Raw genomic sequence first — 14079 nt, forward strand, 5'->3', positions numbered from 1 at the left:
AGCTAGTTGATATCAAGGTGAAATGCCTTTTGAAAAGTGAATCTGATATCAGAATGAATGTGTTCTAAAAGAAAACACCGGAGAACAGCTTTGACTTGATGAGACATTTATTGAGCTCTATTGCAGCGGCTGACGAACGATGGCAGTGCACTTTATTTACAAGGCGTCGGGAGACATTTCCGACGGCTCCTGCTGCTTTTCTCTCTTCATATCTGCGAGGACTCCAGCCACAGGGAGGAGCTCTTGACCCGAGGCTGCGGGGAGGCCAGCAGCGCCGTGACGGCGCCCTCTATCGTCGACATCCACGCTCGCTGTAGAAAGACGCACAGAAAGGTTTTCACAAACAGAAATATCAAGTTCATTACCCAGAAGTTAGTTGTTTTTTTAAATTTGTTATGTGAATAGAAGCAGGCAATCCAAGAAAGTAGACCCTTACGTGTAAAATGATATAAACTGTTCTCCATTTACAGCAAGGACAACACAACTTCAGAAATGTAGTAGTAGTGTAAATTATCTCCAATATGCATGTCTGAAGTAACCCGTTATGTACAAAGTAAAACACTAACTAAAATCATCAATGTCAGTGATTAGTGGGTTTAGTTGAACTAAGCCGAACAGACTTAAAACTGTACTTTTGGCTTCCCAGAGTAATGTTTTACTTTACAAAAAGCCCACGTGTTTGGAGATAATTAACAAAGTGAATAGAAGACGAAGCACATCTGCGTGCTAGTCGGCGTGCTGCCGGCTCCCGCAGGACTTCAGAGAATTGATGCACCTTGGCGGCCTCTGACGCAGCTTGCAGGATGAATGCGCCGATGCACTGCTGGTAGCGGTTCTGGTGCATGATGATGAAAGAATGAGGCAGCCCCGACGCTACAAAAAGAAGCATTAACAACTTACACACTGATCCATCGACAGAGAGGAGGAGGAGGTGGATATCATTAATGCTCCGGGCCAAAGGGAATGAACGGGAGGGACGGCCACGTTACCCGAAGCATTGAGCTGATCGATGTTCTTGAGCTGGATTCGGTCCAGGGAGACGGGCTGGTCCAGCACCACGAAGGTGCATCCGTCCTTCAGGAGCTGATCCAGCTCCAGGTTCTGTGGCATCCTGAGAGGATTCTGTTCTGGGCCGATGGAGCGCTACACACAGGGCACAGTGAGAACGGGGGTTAGAAGCTCCCGCGCGGCCTCACGCACAAACTCCTCGGTCCAAGTCGGACTGAGAACCCGACGACGGAGTGACACACCTTCTTGTTTCTCTTTATCTTTGTGATCAGCAGGAATTCGTCAAACAGGAACAGGTAAACGTCGATCAGCTTTGTGTTCTCTGGACCACAGAAGGAGGAGGGGAGGTTTTAGTGTAGCCGGAGCACTGAGCGTGTGAGATGCGTGTGTGTGGGAGCTGCACATACCTGAGAGCATCACTTTCCCTTCATGCAGCAGACTTCTGTGAGAGATGAGATTCTCCAGAGTCACCGCTTTCAACAAATGCTTCAGATTCTGAAAGGGAAGCGGTCAGTCAGGTGAGAGCTCTCGCAGACACAAACATGCACGGATATGAACACACACACACAGACGAGCAGACCGACCTCGGGGACGAAGGCCCGCTTGTCCCTCTCCCACACAGGCAGCCACACCAAGGCGTCTCTCAGCTGTTTCACCTTCTGGTAGTTGTCCAGCCACTTCACCTTTCCCTCCAGATCACCTGGAAGAAGAGAGGCGTCCTCACTACCAAGATAGACAGAAACTAAAATAATGATGTAGTTAAGTCACAACATGATTCAACAACAACAACTAAATAATATTTTTATTTACGTCAGATGAATTGATGAAGATAAAGTGGTACTTGTTGGCTGCCTGTGAACATGGGCGTAAACGTGTGGTGAGAGATTACCCCACTCCCCAGCTTTTACAGGCCAGACCTCCCACACGCAGAGGACATTGCCCTACACGCCCTCGCCGAGGTTTACACTATTCACCTGCGCCGCTCTGTCGGCCTTTTCTTTTTTTTAACGGTTGTACAAAGGTTCCTCTTTCTTTGGTTATTTGTTTAATCCGACAAAACGCAAGCGAGGCGCGGCGCTGCAGCCCGATTCCCACAGCCGGTCCATTCGCTCACAGACTAAAACCGCCGCAGGTCTGCAGGCGGAGGCGGCCTTTGAAGAACGTTTGACACACGGAAACTACACACTACCTTATGTATCTTCCCAGAGACCCCCTGGTGATGAAACGCACTCAGGCGAATGACACGACTGCCGGCTCAGAGCAATGTCCGACCGTCGTCACCCCCCCCCCCTCCCCACCCTGCACTGTGCTCACTGTCAATGACGGCCTGCTGATGAGGCAGAGCTGAAAGGCTCAGGCGCTAAATAACATGCCTGTTATGTGTAAATACGGAGTTTGTAGTGGTGCGTTTGATGAATAACCGGTCGATCGGGGTTCTCACATATAGATGTGTCCACCTGCTCCGTTATGACCTGCAGGCCCGCGGCCTCGTCCTCCCTCGGGCATCTCTTTGCGATGTTACGCAACAACAGAGGGTATCGGGTGAGCCTCTGCAACGGCGCCACCAACAGGTCGCGCAGCTGCAGCCTCCGGCACTGTTCGTTCCTCTCACACCACTTGGGAAAGGGGGAGGAAGGGGGAAAAAGACAGGGTGAGCGGAGGGCTGTAGGCGAGACCAAGAAGAACGTCAGAGGGCTAAAGGTCACGGCGTTGGCGCCGAACTAGTTCACGTGTCAGGCGTCCCGACACGCGCACACGCTGATTCGCTGCCCCCGGTACCTTCACGTAGGATCCAAAGTCCTCTCTGGGCTTCAGGCTGTCCAGATAAAGCAGCGCGGTGGAGTAGTTGAGGCAGTACTTCTGCAGGCAGTGACATAAGCTCTCCTGGAAAGCCTGCCAACAGATATACAAGACAAACATCAGGAAGCAGACTGCCTGGTCACATCAGCTATTAAGAAGCAGATAAACAGATCATAAAAAAGGCACAAAGATCATCCTGTGCAGAAAATACACTCGGCAGCCGCTTCGTGTGATGCGTTATTCAAGTAAATGGTAAATGGTCTGCATAGCGCTTTTCTAGTCTTCTGACCACTCAAAGCGCTTTAACACTGCATGACATCATTCACACACTGATGACAGGAGAACCACACACAGTGACACCTGCCCATCAGTAACTAACATTCACACACTAGTCGCAGCTACAGGAGCAACGTTGGGTTAAGTGTCTTGCCCAAGGACACATCGACATGCGGGTTAGCAGAGCCTGGGATCGAACCGACAACCCTCTGATTGGAGGACAACCGCGCTCCCCACTCTCCCACAGTCGTGGTTTCATTGAAGCACAACGATTTATGAGAAAATAATAACATATTAAACTGGGACTGGGGTCAGATGTGTGATTTCCTATCATTGATATTTAATTCTGAAATATATTTTTATATTTATATTTTATGATAATAATAATATTATGTTTGTTAAAAATACACACTGTTTGCATTTCTGGATTCTCGCATATTGTGCACATGGGTTCAGCTTATATTAGGGCAGGTTTATCTTGTTTGTTTAAGTGTTTCCTTGTCTCCAAATCTTATCGAGGGAGATTTACAACATAAATGCGTGCCGTCTGTGGGCAGAGTCAGTGTGTCGGTGTCATTGTGTGCGTTTCCCCCCCGTGTGTGTGACACTTGCTTTGCTCAGCAGCTCGGGCAGAGTGGACCCGCCGCCGTGCGTAATCTCCAACGTGTCCTTGATGGCGCGGAGGAGGTTGTTCAGGAAACCAAAGCTCACCTGAAGCAGTTGTTAGGAGCGTTAAAAAAAAACAAACGTGTCACACCCTTTGTTTTGTTCTTAGAAAAGAAAAGAAACAATACAACTCTGACACCATGGAAACCGCTTTCCCAGTAACCGTCATGTGGCTGTCACAGACCACAATACACTTCAGTACTACGGTGAGTTTATTTTCACATCGCAAAACCTCTCTACTCAGAGGCATACTGTAAGAGACATGGTGAGTAAGTGGTGGATGACTTATCCAGTGAAAACATATTGTGAGGCCCAGTTTCCATCTTCTGCCAGCAGATAAGAACATTAAGCAGGTCGGGCATGAAAATATCGTTTCAGATCGAAGTACATACGAATATTATTCCTCCTCCTTATGCAGTTTGTCACTCACTGGTTGCCTTGAAACAGGGGCTTTCCAGTCTAGATAAAGCTTTCATGAATACGTACGTTTTTCCTATGTAGAGGCCTTTTTTTAGGAGTTAACGTTTGCGGTCTAACTTCTACCTTTCAGCAACAAACAGGTGGTATTGTAACTAATGCTTGGGTGGCTGCTGTAGTTTGTACTTCTTTGCATAACACACCTAAAAATAACAGTCCACATGCTACTTATTTGCATCACGACTCACCAGGCAAAGCTCATTGAGGTTTGCAAACAGTCTCCAGGAGTCAACATCAGCCAGGCAGTGCCTCACCTGCAGGTTTGTGAGTGTAGCTGAAAACACCTGAAAAGGCACCAAAGATGTCAGAATATGCTCATCGGTTGTGCCTGCATTGAATTTTTTTATCCACACTGTAAAGAATTTGAAAAACCCGAAGAGTTTTTTTTTTACATGAACCACACCGGCAGGAATTCCATGAGATGCCGACGTTGGGTTTGGTGAATTCATTGTGTGTGTGTGTGTGTGTGTGTGTGTGTGTGTGTGTGTGTGTGTGTGTGTGTGTGTGTGTGTGTGTGTATGCGTTTGGTCTCTGTTTTGGACAGTCACCTCTTTGAGAACCATGAGCTGATCCAGGAAGTAAACACACTCGCTGGTGAAGAGTTCCCAGATGGCCTCTTGTCTCTTGAACCCCTGCGGGTCGGAGGCAGGGCCGACCTGGGAAGACTGGTCCTGCAGGAACTCGGCCAGAGAGAGGTCCTGCACGCAGACAGAGGGACGGGTCCATGCTCAGGTTTTAACATAAAAGAAGACTATTAAAAAAAGAGTGGAACATGTGTTCTGTACCTGGCCCCACCTTGAGTGACTCAAACATGTGTCAGTGTTTGTTTATACACCTGTGCAGGATCCCGCTGATCGCTAACTGCCTAGAAATTCCGGTTCTTTCACAACTTAATGGCTTGATGGAGCTTCCCTGAAACCGCCATCATATTACCTCCGAGTCACTTGAGATCTATTTGGACAGGAAATCTAGATGTCTTTGTTCAAACCCCGTCTTTGCTTGCTTGTGCAGTCACTGCACGGAACCAACAACGCGGTGATTTACATTACAAAGAGTTGGGGTGGTTCAGGGCTTGACTGCTGGCAGTGCTCGTGTCTCACCTTGTACCTCTGAAGATCAGGGTTTCTCCAGTCTTGAATCTGTGACGAAGAGAGATATTTCTCAATATCTGACGCTGTGCCTGTGTGGGACTTCCCTTTAGTCTGAAAGATGAGGGGAAAAGACACAGTTAACTAGGAAAGTGGCATTTTATAATCATCCTTCCGTATGACGGTGTTGAATAACTTCTTTCTTTCTGCATTTCAAATGTTGACCAATTATAAAAGCCGGATCGAGGCCGAAGGGATAAAAGAAACCGCATTAATCTGCTTTGGGAAGTGGGTCAGAGAACAATGTCCAAACCAACTGCCCGCTGATGCAACATCGTGCATCCAAACAAAACCAGAAGCACATCACTGAGACAACAAGCGGCGGACAAGCACTTACCGTTCCACGCCTTGAGAAGGGCCACTTTGACTTCTTTGTATCTGCACAAATCATAAACATAAAGAAAGGATTGTGAACAAAAGACCCGGCAGGAATTTGCGCTGTGCAACGGATGGGATTAGAATCAAACAAACAAAACAGTGTCTCGGGGTCACAACCGTGGTGGACTTTCCTTTTTGTGGAGAGGTTGAGTTATGGATAAAGCAAGAGAACATTTGTCGTATGTGTGGCGAGTGACATGGGCTTTTGCATCAGAAGCACCGACACACACAGAATATGCAATTATATTAAAACGATGAATTCTAGCAGGACATTTTTTCTCTGACGAATGACAGTCTCTTGACGAAAGCAGAAACAGAAACATTTAAGTGTAACTTGTGCTTTGATTTCAAGGGGGTCAAGGGTCAACACCCAGACAGTTTAAGCATCGTAAAAAAATGAAATAACAAAGGGAACTCTTTAGTGAACTTCCTCTTCCTTGATAAAATCCTGACGCTGATGGCCGTGATGACACGCAAAGGACGGCCTACTGCCAAACGCGGCTTGGTTAAATCCGCCACACCATTGCAATATTTATATATATATAAATATATATATATATATAGTGCATTAAATAAATCTACCAGAGAAGTTTGAACCATTTAATCTGTCAGCTGCTCCATTGGAGACAAAAAGGTCTCCCGGTGAAACATCCAATCCGGGCAAGCTGACCACCACGGAGCTCCGCCTCCTTTCCTGAAGCCTGAGGGAACAGTAAACATGTGTCAGTCTTTAGATGGCACTTATTATTTTGGTTGCCAAACACGCCAAGCTTAAAAACTCATAGTATTACTCAACATTTATAAACCATTGGACATTGGACATTTGCACCACTGTTATTCTTTTGTACATGTTATACAGCACAAAGAGAATAGACTTAGCGCAAAGCCACAGGATAATAACAAAATTCCTTACGCCATTTTAAAGGGATGAAATACCATCCGCATTGTGCAGAAAATTCTGGCGATTAAGTGTTATGTGTCTGGCTAATGCGTTGATAGCTGCTGATTAATGGATCATGCTATTTGTGTGGAAGGAGGCGAGCTGTCGGTAAGCGGTTAGTAACCGAGGCACGTCCAGGGCTGGAACAACGCAGGCCTGCTTTTCAGCCTCAGGCAGAGCTCAAGTGCTTTGTCTCATCCGCTGCTGCCGTTGAACCTTCAAGATTACTGCTGAAAGCAAAATCGACCTGCAAGGGCTGGAATTCAAACTCACAGACCCAATAACACGTAGATGAACGATGCTGTTAATGTGTGGCTGATATCTAACGTGCCGACTAATTGTCTTGGGAACAGCATAACCACCACATTTATTACGCGAGTGAAACGATTCTAAATGTAGTCAAACGGGATTGTCTGACTCCCAACAATCACAATCCAAACTGCGCCCGGTGCCAACGGGACGTCTCCAATCGTTCGCCGTGGCCGCAGTCAACGGGAATAACACACACGGAATCTCAGCTGACCGCCGGTCAGCGAGCTGCGGTTTGACTTCTAAACCTTCTCAGGACATCGCCTAAGTTAAAAAAAAAACTGTCAATGGAGTGCAGAAGTATTAAGATTTAAAATGATCTGACAAAGGGGAAATAATGACACATCCACTTGAGGAATGTTAACACATCCTCATTACATGGGGTTGGAGTGGAGCGGAAGTACAAGCAAAGTGAACAGAAGCTGGTACGGGTTTGTTTCTGTCTGCAGTCATGTGTTACATCTGCATATCCTCTTTTGAATAACTCCCTCTTACTGCCCATAACATCCCTGTTTGTGCTGCCCCGCTGACACCAGAAGCAAACGCACAACAGGAGCCCGTGCAGGGCCGAACCCCCCCGTACGCCCCGAGGATGCCACTGAACAGGAATACGTGCAAAGGTAAACCGATACGGCCCTTCGCCTCAACGTATGGGCTGGCAGACAATAGTCCACCTGATCACTGTATACTCCTCCAAACCGGGTCAGCGCGTCCTCGCGGCTCATTCCGCACAATCCTCACGTCACGGTGGCATCAGGCTCAGGCCGAGTTCCCCGCGTCAGCCTCTCTGCCACCGACAGCGCTTATGCACGTTTTGTTCCCGCGGCACAACAAGAGAAATAATCACGATGCCCCCCTGAAAAACAAAGGGGCCCCAACCAAAGGCTGGCAGGGCCCAGTCGCTGGGAGAGGCACGGTGCCAGGGTGCAATTGTAGGGACAATAGCTGCCTAATTATCCAGTGAGGGGAAGAGCCCCGGGACCCCATTTCGCATGGGGTGTGGGTGGCGGTAGGAGAAAACAGCCCTAATGAGGGTTTGTCTAGTCCATACATGACCATGGGACTCTCAAAACCTCAGCAGGCTTATGCTCCATTAACAAAGACCTGAATGACAATGAATGAACAATGGCTCCCTCAAACCAAAAAGGTCCAATCGCAGCGTCCCGAGAGCAGGGAACGCACGGCACCCACGGTGCTCCGCGCAGTGGCCACAAATGTCCGCGTCGACAAAGGGCTTTGACACAGATATCTGGCTGACAGGAGCTGCTGTGGGCAAAGGCGGAAATAAGAGATGCATTGACAACAAAAAGGAACGAAAGCTTATCAGTTACAGTAAATGTTTTGGGGCCACGTTGCTGAAAGGCAAACATGCTCTCGCAAACTTGAGAGTGGAGGGTTGCTGCGAGCCTCTGATGACGGGGTGAGCACACACACACACACACACACACACAAGCTGCAGACAGTCCAAGGTGCACCTACCTATTAAGACAATGCTCGTTCTCCTGCGAAAAAGAAAAAAACACGGCATCAGTGAATAGCAAACTTGAAGCAAAATGTGCACAAAACATGAACTACAGTCAATGCACCGGGATGATCAACGACTACTGGAGAATGAAAACCTCAAAACCACTTCAGATAATTGTACACATTCATGTATTTTCATCTCTGTGTGGCTATCAGGTTTCCGAAGCTGCAGCTATAATAACACGCCACACGAGCGCCGTGCCCTCGGCATCAAGCAGCATCAATCACCTCCTGCTGCTATGACCACACCGCCGTGTCGCTTTCCGGGGACGTTTCAGATTTGAACCGGCGTTTTTAAGTGGTCGCCTCGTGACGTGCGAGGAGAATGCCGCGCTTCTCAAATTGAGAATGAACGCTCGGTTGAATAGCTGATGAATAGATCGCCCCTTTATCTTTCCCTATCGCTCACTGACCCCTCCATTATTGGGTGACTGCTGGCTGCGGTGAATGGGGGGATAAGGGGGTGTTGGAGGAGAAGGGGGGTGGGGGGGCCCGGAGGAGAGCGCTTCCCAGGGTTCTCCGGGGCCGTGGGCTTGGTCGGAGCTGTCAGTGCACGTAACTGCCGATTCATCTGCTGTCAAAAGCCGGCATTGTGCGGCCGCGCCGCAGGAGGTGAGGGTCAGAATGAGCGAGAGGAGACTTCCACCAAGGAAAGGAATGTGCAACCATTTCGTTCACGGGGCTCCAGATAATAATAAAAAATTTTTTTAAAAACTCACCCGGGCCTGAAGCACATGAATGGAGGTGAAGGTGGACGGAGGTTTTGAGAGATGCAATGAATAAATAACAGCACGGGACAACTGCTGAAAGCTCACCTGAAATCCAAAGTCCTCAGTGAGCGCAGGATGAGCGCTGTGACATTCCTGTCCCGTGGAAGTGATACCGTTGTCGAAAGTCTTTGATCTCCGCGACGGGGTCCTCTGTCGGCCGGACGAGGAGACGGGCTGATGATCGGGACAGATCTCTCCATAGGAGAGGGGGCTCGCCGCGAGAGGAGACTTCACCCGGTGTGCCGGGGACGGGGTCTTCGTTGGGGACGCAGCGCTCCCGCAGGAAGGCTCCTCCGGAGTGACGCCCATCATGACGAGATCCCGATTGTCCATCGCGGGACGTCTGGTGCTCCTCATTCTCCTCAAGGTGGGGGACGTGGAGATACGGGCCGGGGCCTGCCGGTCAAACTGGACGAAGGGGGCCACCAGTGCGTCGGTGTCCCCCAGGGACAAATGTCTCAGCTTGGAGTGCGTCCGCGTGAGGTCTATGTGCATTATGACCGGGTTGCTGGTCTGACACTCCTTGTGCTGAAATGGGCCCCGGTCCGTCTGCGTCTCCGCGTTCGCCACACCGGTGGGGACGACTTCATTTTCGGCCCACTCGATGTAACTCCAGTCCAACTTCTTCTCAACGTCCTGGTCCTTTTCCTGTAGAATAACGTGCTGCAGCGAAGACATTATAACCTCACAGGCATGGCGGGGCGGCAGCAAACGCGCGGTCCGGCGGGCCGAGTTGAGGTCAGGTTGTAATCCCGTTGCATTCCAGCCCCGTTCACCTCCCCAGCTTCTAAAGGGGGGGTAGAAACGTTGTCAGTACTCCACAATACATCAGCGTACAAAAAGAGGAAGGAAGACTGGGACCAGCTTGCCCCTTAATCTTCTGAAAAGGGGATTTGAGCTTGGGTGGAAAATGCTCAGTTGGCAGTAGACCTTAAAAAGCTGAAGCACACCGTTTAGGATCCATTGACACGTCTAACGTTTTACACAGTGTGGATGGTGGCAAAGCAGCGCCGTGTGACAGACACATCTCAGAGAGGAGAAGTCCTTCCCACTGTGTCTACGCCGACGTATCGATTGTCTCTTTTACGGAAGACCCCGGCGAGGTGACTAATAACGGGTCAACGACACGACGACTAGCGCGAGGAAGTGTCGTTCACCTGCGGGAGAGAAGCGCGGTAACCACACTCACCTGCACCGGACACCCGCGAGGACCCGGACCGCGGCGGGGAAGTGGAGTGTAACGGGGGAGGGAGGGGGTGGGAGAGAGAGAGAGAGGGAGAGAGAGAGAGAGAGACCCACTGATGATGAAGGAGAAGTGTGCAGTTTACTCTCAAAAGACGTGAGCGAGGAAACGAACAGGTCGGCGCGATGCGGTCCACTGACTGCACGGGAACATCACTGCCCTCCCTCCCCCCCCCTCTCTCTCCCCCCTCGCTCTCTCTCTCTCTCTCTCTCTCTAACGTTATATATCTGGACTTTACAAAACAGTGTGAGCAATTGCATCTGTTCCACAGAGTTTAAAATACCTTTGTTCCTAGTTTGTCTATTTGACTTTTCAGGTCATTGTATTTTTTTGGTCACGGTTTATAGTTTCTGAAATCTATCAATGCAACAGTGATAATTGGAATAACATCTATAATGTGTCACTGAGAATATGACCGAGGGACCAGTCGCAGGTACATGAAATAACATTTACCGGTGCATTTGTTTGTGTTTACCACAAGCACAACGTTAAGAGTTACCCGTTGATCCCGATTAGACTGTGACGTGTCGTGGAACGAGGCTTGATCTCTAGCGCCCCCTGCTGTGTCAACATGTAGGTAGCATAATACCTACATGGAAATGTCCCAGTTTCTTCATTTGTCCATCAGCAAAAATGAGAAATGTTTTGGTGACCAACTTTCAAACCCTTCGTAAAAGGTAAAAGTAAAAGTACATGAGTATTATCTGCTATATGTATTGCAAACTACCCAAAAGTAAAAAATGAATACTGCTGAAGAGTGTTCCTGGTATATGATATTGTAGTACTGATGTATTGATGTCTACGCAGCATTTTCATTTGCATCACGAGACAAATCGGAGGGGTTGGGAGAAGCTTAAATGAAGAGGAAAGAATACATTAGTTAATCTTTAGCTGGATGTCCAATCTTGAGTTACTATTTGACATTTCACCTCTTTGAGATATATCGGTTGAAACGACAAGTTTGGAGGGTAAACGTTTCTTTTGGGAAACACAGAACACTCAAAATGAATTGATAATTCTTTGAGGGCCCACTGAGAATAAGGGTGGAAACTACTGATTTAGGCATTGTATTCAATAAGCTCATCTCGAATGGTGTGTGTGTGCAAATCTGAGCTACAGCATTCTGAAACATGTAGTGGATTAAAAATAAAATCAACATAACATACCCAAGTAACTGCAAACTGTACAATTTTACTTATGCATTCAGCATGAATAAATACGTGTGAACGTTTTTATCTCATGCTAGAAACTACTGTGACTATAAAAAAGAGAGAACACTGATATTCACACCTCAATTGAAAAGCTGTTTCCCTTCAGCAATATTTTGTCATTAATTATTTTATTTAACAAAATGTTCCACAACAATAATACGGGCGCTTTCTATATTGTTCAACATATTTCATTCATATCACAGTATAATTATAGTAGTATAGTATAATAATTTCACTATTAATCTGAAGTGAAATCATTATGTAACTATGGACCATTTCACACATCTGATCTAAAAAGAGGGTTCTGACCAGAAGCTGTCTCATGAATGATAATTTTGAGAGGCTTTTATTTTGAAACAGTCCACCAGAACGTCCTGATTTTCCCAGAGTGGCACTTTGTCTTCTAAAGGAATGTAGATACATCGATGCAACCAAGCAATTAAAACTGACCCAGTTTCAAAAATGTATGCAATTTGAATTATTTTGATAGCAGTCCATTTCACAGTTGGCCTGTGTACATTGAACACGTTCCACGTCCAGCACGCAGTGTCGACACACACAGGTCGGCTGCTGGTCGACTTTGAGGCAAGTGAACAGATCGGGACCGCGTCACACTTGAAAACTGAAAAAGCGACCTCCAGTTTGACCCGCGTCGACTTCCGTTGTGCTGACTGTGCTAAAGACTTTCACCCAAACAAAGTGAAAGTCACCGCTGAGAAATCGTGACATTCACGCGCAACATACCAACACCCCCCCCCCAAAAAGAGTCTGTTTTATCAAACAGGAAGTACATGGAAGTGTATTTTTTCCTTGATGTCTTTTGTGGCTGTGTGATTGCGGCCCTGACAGCAGCGGCAGTCTCTCCCCCCCTGAAAGTGGGTGAGAAGATCAGCCTCCGCTCTGCCCGACATACAGGAAGAAGTCCAACAAGTCCCGAAACGCAGCGCCCTCTTCTACAGAAACAAAACAAGCGACACCGGTTTCTCCCCCCCTACCTCACCCACCCCTCAAAGGACTCATCTACAGAGAATGGAAGGGAACGCGAAGACTGCAGTTGGACCGGAGACGCCGTGACGCGCGCAGCCACGCCCCCACCCGACCAGAAGAAGTGGCAGTGTTTCTAAATGGAGACGCGGGGACGCTTCTGACGCCCGCCCGCACGCACCGCGAACATGTCCGAGCACAGGACGAGCTTCCTCCACAACGGGGACGTCGTGTCTCTGTGCGCGGAGGGCTCGGTGAGCGGCTTCATCAGCACTTTGGGGTAAGTTGACTTCCTCGTGCGCGCCTCACGCACGTCGCTGGTCGCGTGGATCCCAACCATCTCTCTCTCTCCCCCCCCCCCCCCGCGGAGCGCCTGCTCACTTCACGCCACTTTATCGTCGTCACACGTCCACCGGGGAACCGAGCAGTCCAGAGGACGACGAGGACGAGAGGGGGGGAGGAGGGGGGGGAGTGTTACTTCACGGTTACGCGGATGGAACCGGAATGCAAAGCGCGTGTTTCACAGGTAGACGAGCGGTAGCGCAACTCTCCTGCTGAGGCCCGCACCCCCGCGGGCGGAACAAGAATGGGTCCCTATGTTGTGCAATCAGCCCTCCCCCCCCCCCCCCTCTCCTAGAGACATTCTACAGATGTTTGGTCTGCATGTGACGTCAGTGACCCTCAAGAGCGCCGCACTCTGTCCCCGACCATCTATCTAGATCTCATGCCGCTGGATTTAAACTACTTGTAGTTCTTCCATCATAGTATAGCAGTCACGTTTAGGCCACGCAGGGATTTTGGGAGACAACAGTCACCAGGCCATCGGTGACCAACCCGGGGGTCAGAACTCCCTCAGTGGGTCGCCAAAGGGCCCACAAGGTGAGTTGTGGGAAAGGAGAAACGGCCTCCCCTTGTTCATAAAATGTCCAGATGTTTTACTGTTTTCGAGTAGATGTTCAGTTGGTGACGCGGGAGGCTGCTTCCTCTCAACCTGACGGGGCTCTTGCATCCGTCGCTTTAAAGTGTGACGCGGCCTGTCGGTCTGACTCCCCACTGGAGGCCGCGTGTAGGCGTTCTGGAAACTGCTTTTTCGTGGCGCCGTTCTCTCGCACGGCAGTGCAGAAAACAACAAATGCCACCGTCAGTTCTTTTTTTTTCTTTTTTTGAGCTGTAGTTCCTCCTGAGCGGGAGGGAAACACCTCCCTGCTTCCAGGTGCACTCTGGCCTCGGCGCCTGCAGAGCGAGCGAGTGGGGGGGAAAGGTCGTGCCCCCACCCGCCTCCTCCGCTCATCCCACAGTACTTCTCAGGATGTCTCCTTCTGTCTTGGAGACAATGCTAAGCTAA

The 14079-nt window shown here is 49.0% G+C and overlaps 2 protein-coding genes across 3 annotated transcripts in view; one reads left to right on the top strand and one right to left on the bottom strand.

Annotated features, from left to right (window-relative positions):
• Positions 1-89: 89 nt before the first annotated feature.
• Positions 90-10702, bottom strand: plekhg7 (pleckstrin homology domain containing, family G (with RhoGef domain) member 7). 2 transcript variants are annotated; one of them, XM_078082723.1, is made up of 17 exons: positions 10486-10702; positions 9342-10083; positions 8482-8504; positions 6336-6454; positions 5713-5753; positions 5328-5429; positions 4776-4925; positions 4416-4511; positions 3697-3795; positions 2788-2901; positions 2450-2624; positions 1593-1708; positions 1416-1503; positions 1251-1330; positions 990-1143; positions 776-873; positions 90-311 (listed from the first exon to the last, which is right to left on the bottom strand). In XM_078082723.1, exons 2-17 carry the CDS (start codon positions 9972-9974, stop codon positions 207-209), a joined length of 2193 nt encoding a protein of 730 aa, XP_077938849.1. In that variant the 5' UTR covers positions 9975-10083; positions 10486-10702; the 3' UTR covers positions 90-206. The 2 variants fall into 2 exon arrangements, with proteins under 2 accessions (XP_077938849.1, XP_077938850.1); XM_078082724.1 differs by having other exon boundaries at positions 6351-6454; positions 10486-10674.
• A 1930-nt stretch (positions 10703-12632) lies between these two features.
• Positions 12633-14079, top strand: part of itpr2 (inositol 1,4,5-trisphosphate receptor, type 2) — a 42292-nt gene continuing 40845 nt past the window's right edge. Inside the window, exon 1 of the mRNA XM_040162322.2 lies at positions 12633-13014. Within this exon, the coding sequence (XP_040018256.2) occupies positions 12923-13014 (92 nt within the window). The 5' untranslated portion in view covers positions 12633-12922. The remainder of the gene's footprint in view (positions 13015-14079) is intronic.

The sequence above is a fragment of the Gasterosteus aculeatus genome, chromosome X (assembly GCF_964276395.1).
Source record: "Gasterosteus aculeatus chromosome X, fGasAcu3.hap1.1, whole genome shotgun sequence".
In the NCBI taxonomy this organism is placed as follows: Eukaryota; Metazoa; Chordata; class Actinopteri; order Perciformes; family Gasterosteidae; genus Gasterosteus; species Gasterosteus aculeatus.

What these genes read in the sequence shown, in the direction of transcription:
- plekhg7 (XM_078082723.1), bottom strand. Translation starts at nt 9,974, where the DNA reads ATGTCTTCGCTGCAGCACGTTATTCTACAGGAAAAGGACCAGGACGTT. An exon ending in AGCGGGCCTTCGTCCCCGAG is followed by an intron (nt 1,504 to 1,592) that starts GTCGGTCTGCTC and finishes CTTCCCTTTCAG; the next exon opens with AATCTGAAGCATTTGTTGAA. An exon ending in AGGGAAAGTGATGCTCTCAG is followed by an intron (nt 1,331 to 1,415) that starts GTATGTGCAGCT and finishes TCTGTGGTCCAG; the next exon opens with AGAACACAAAGCTGATCGAC.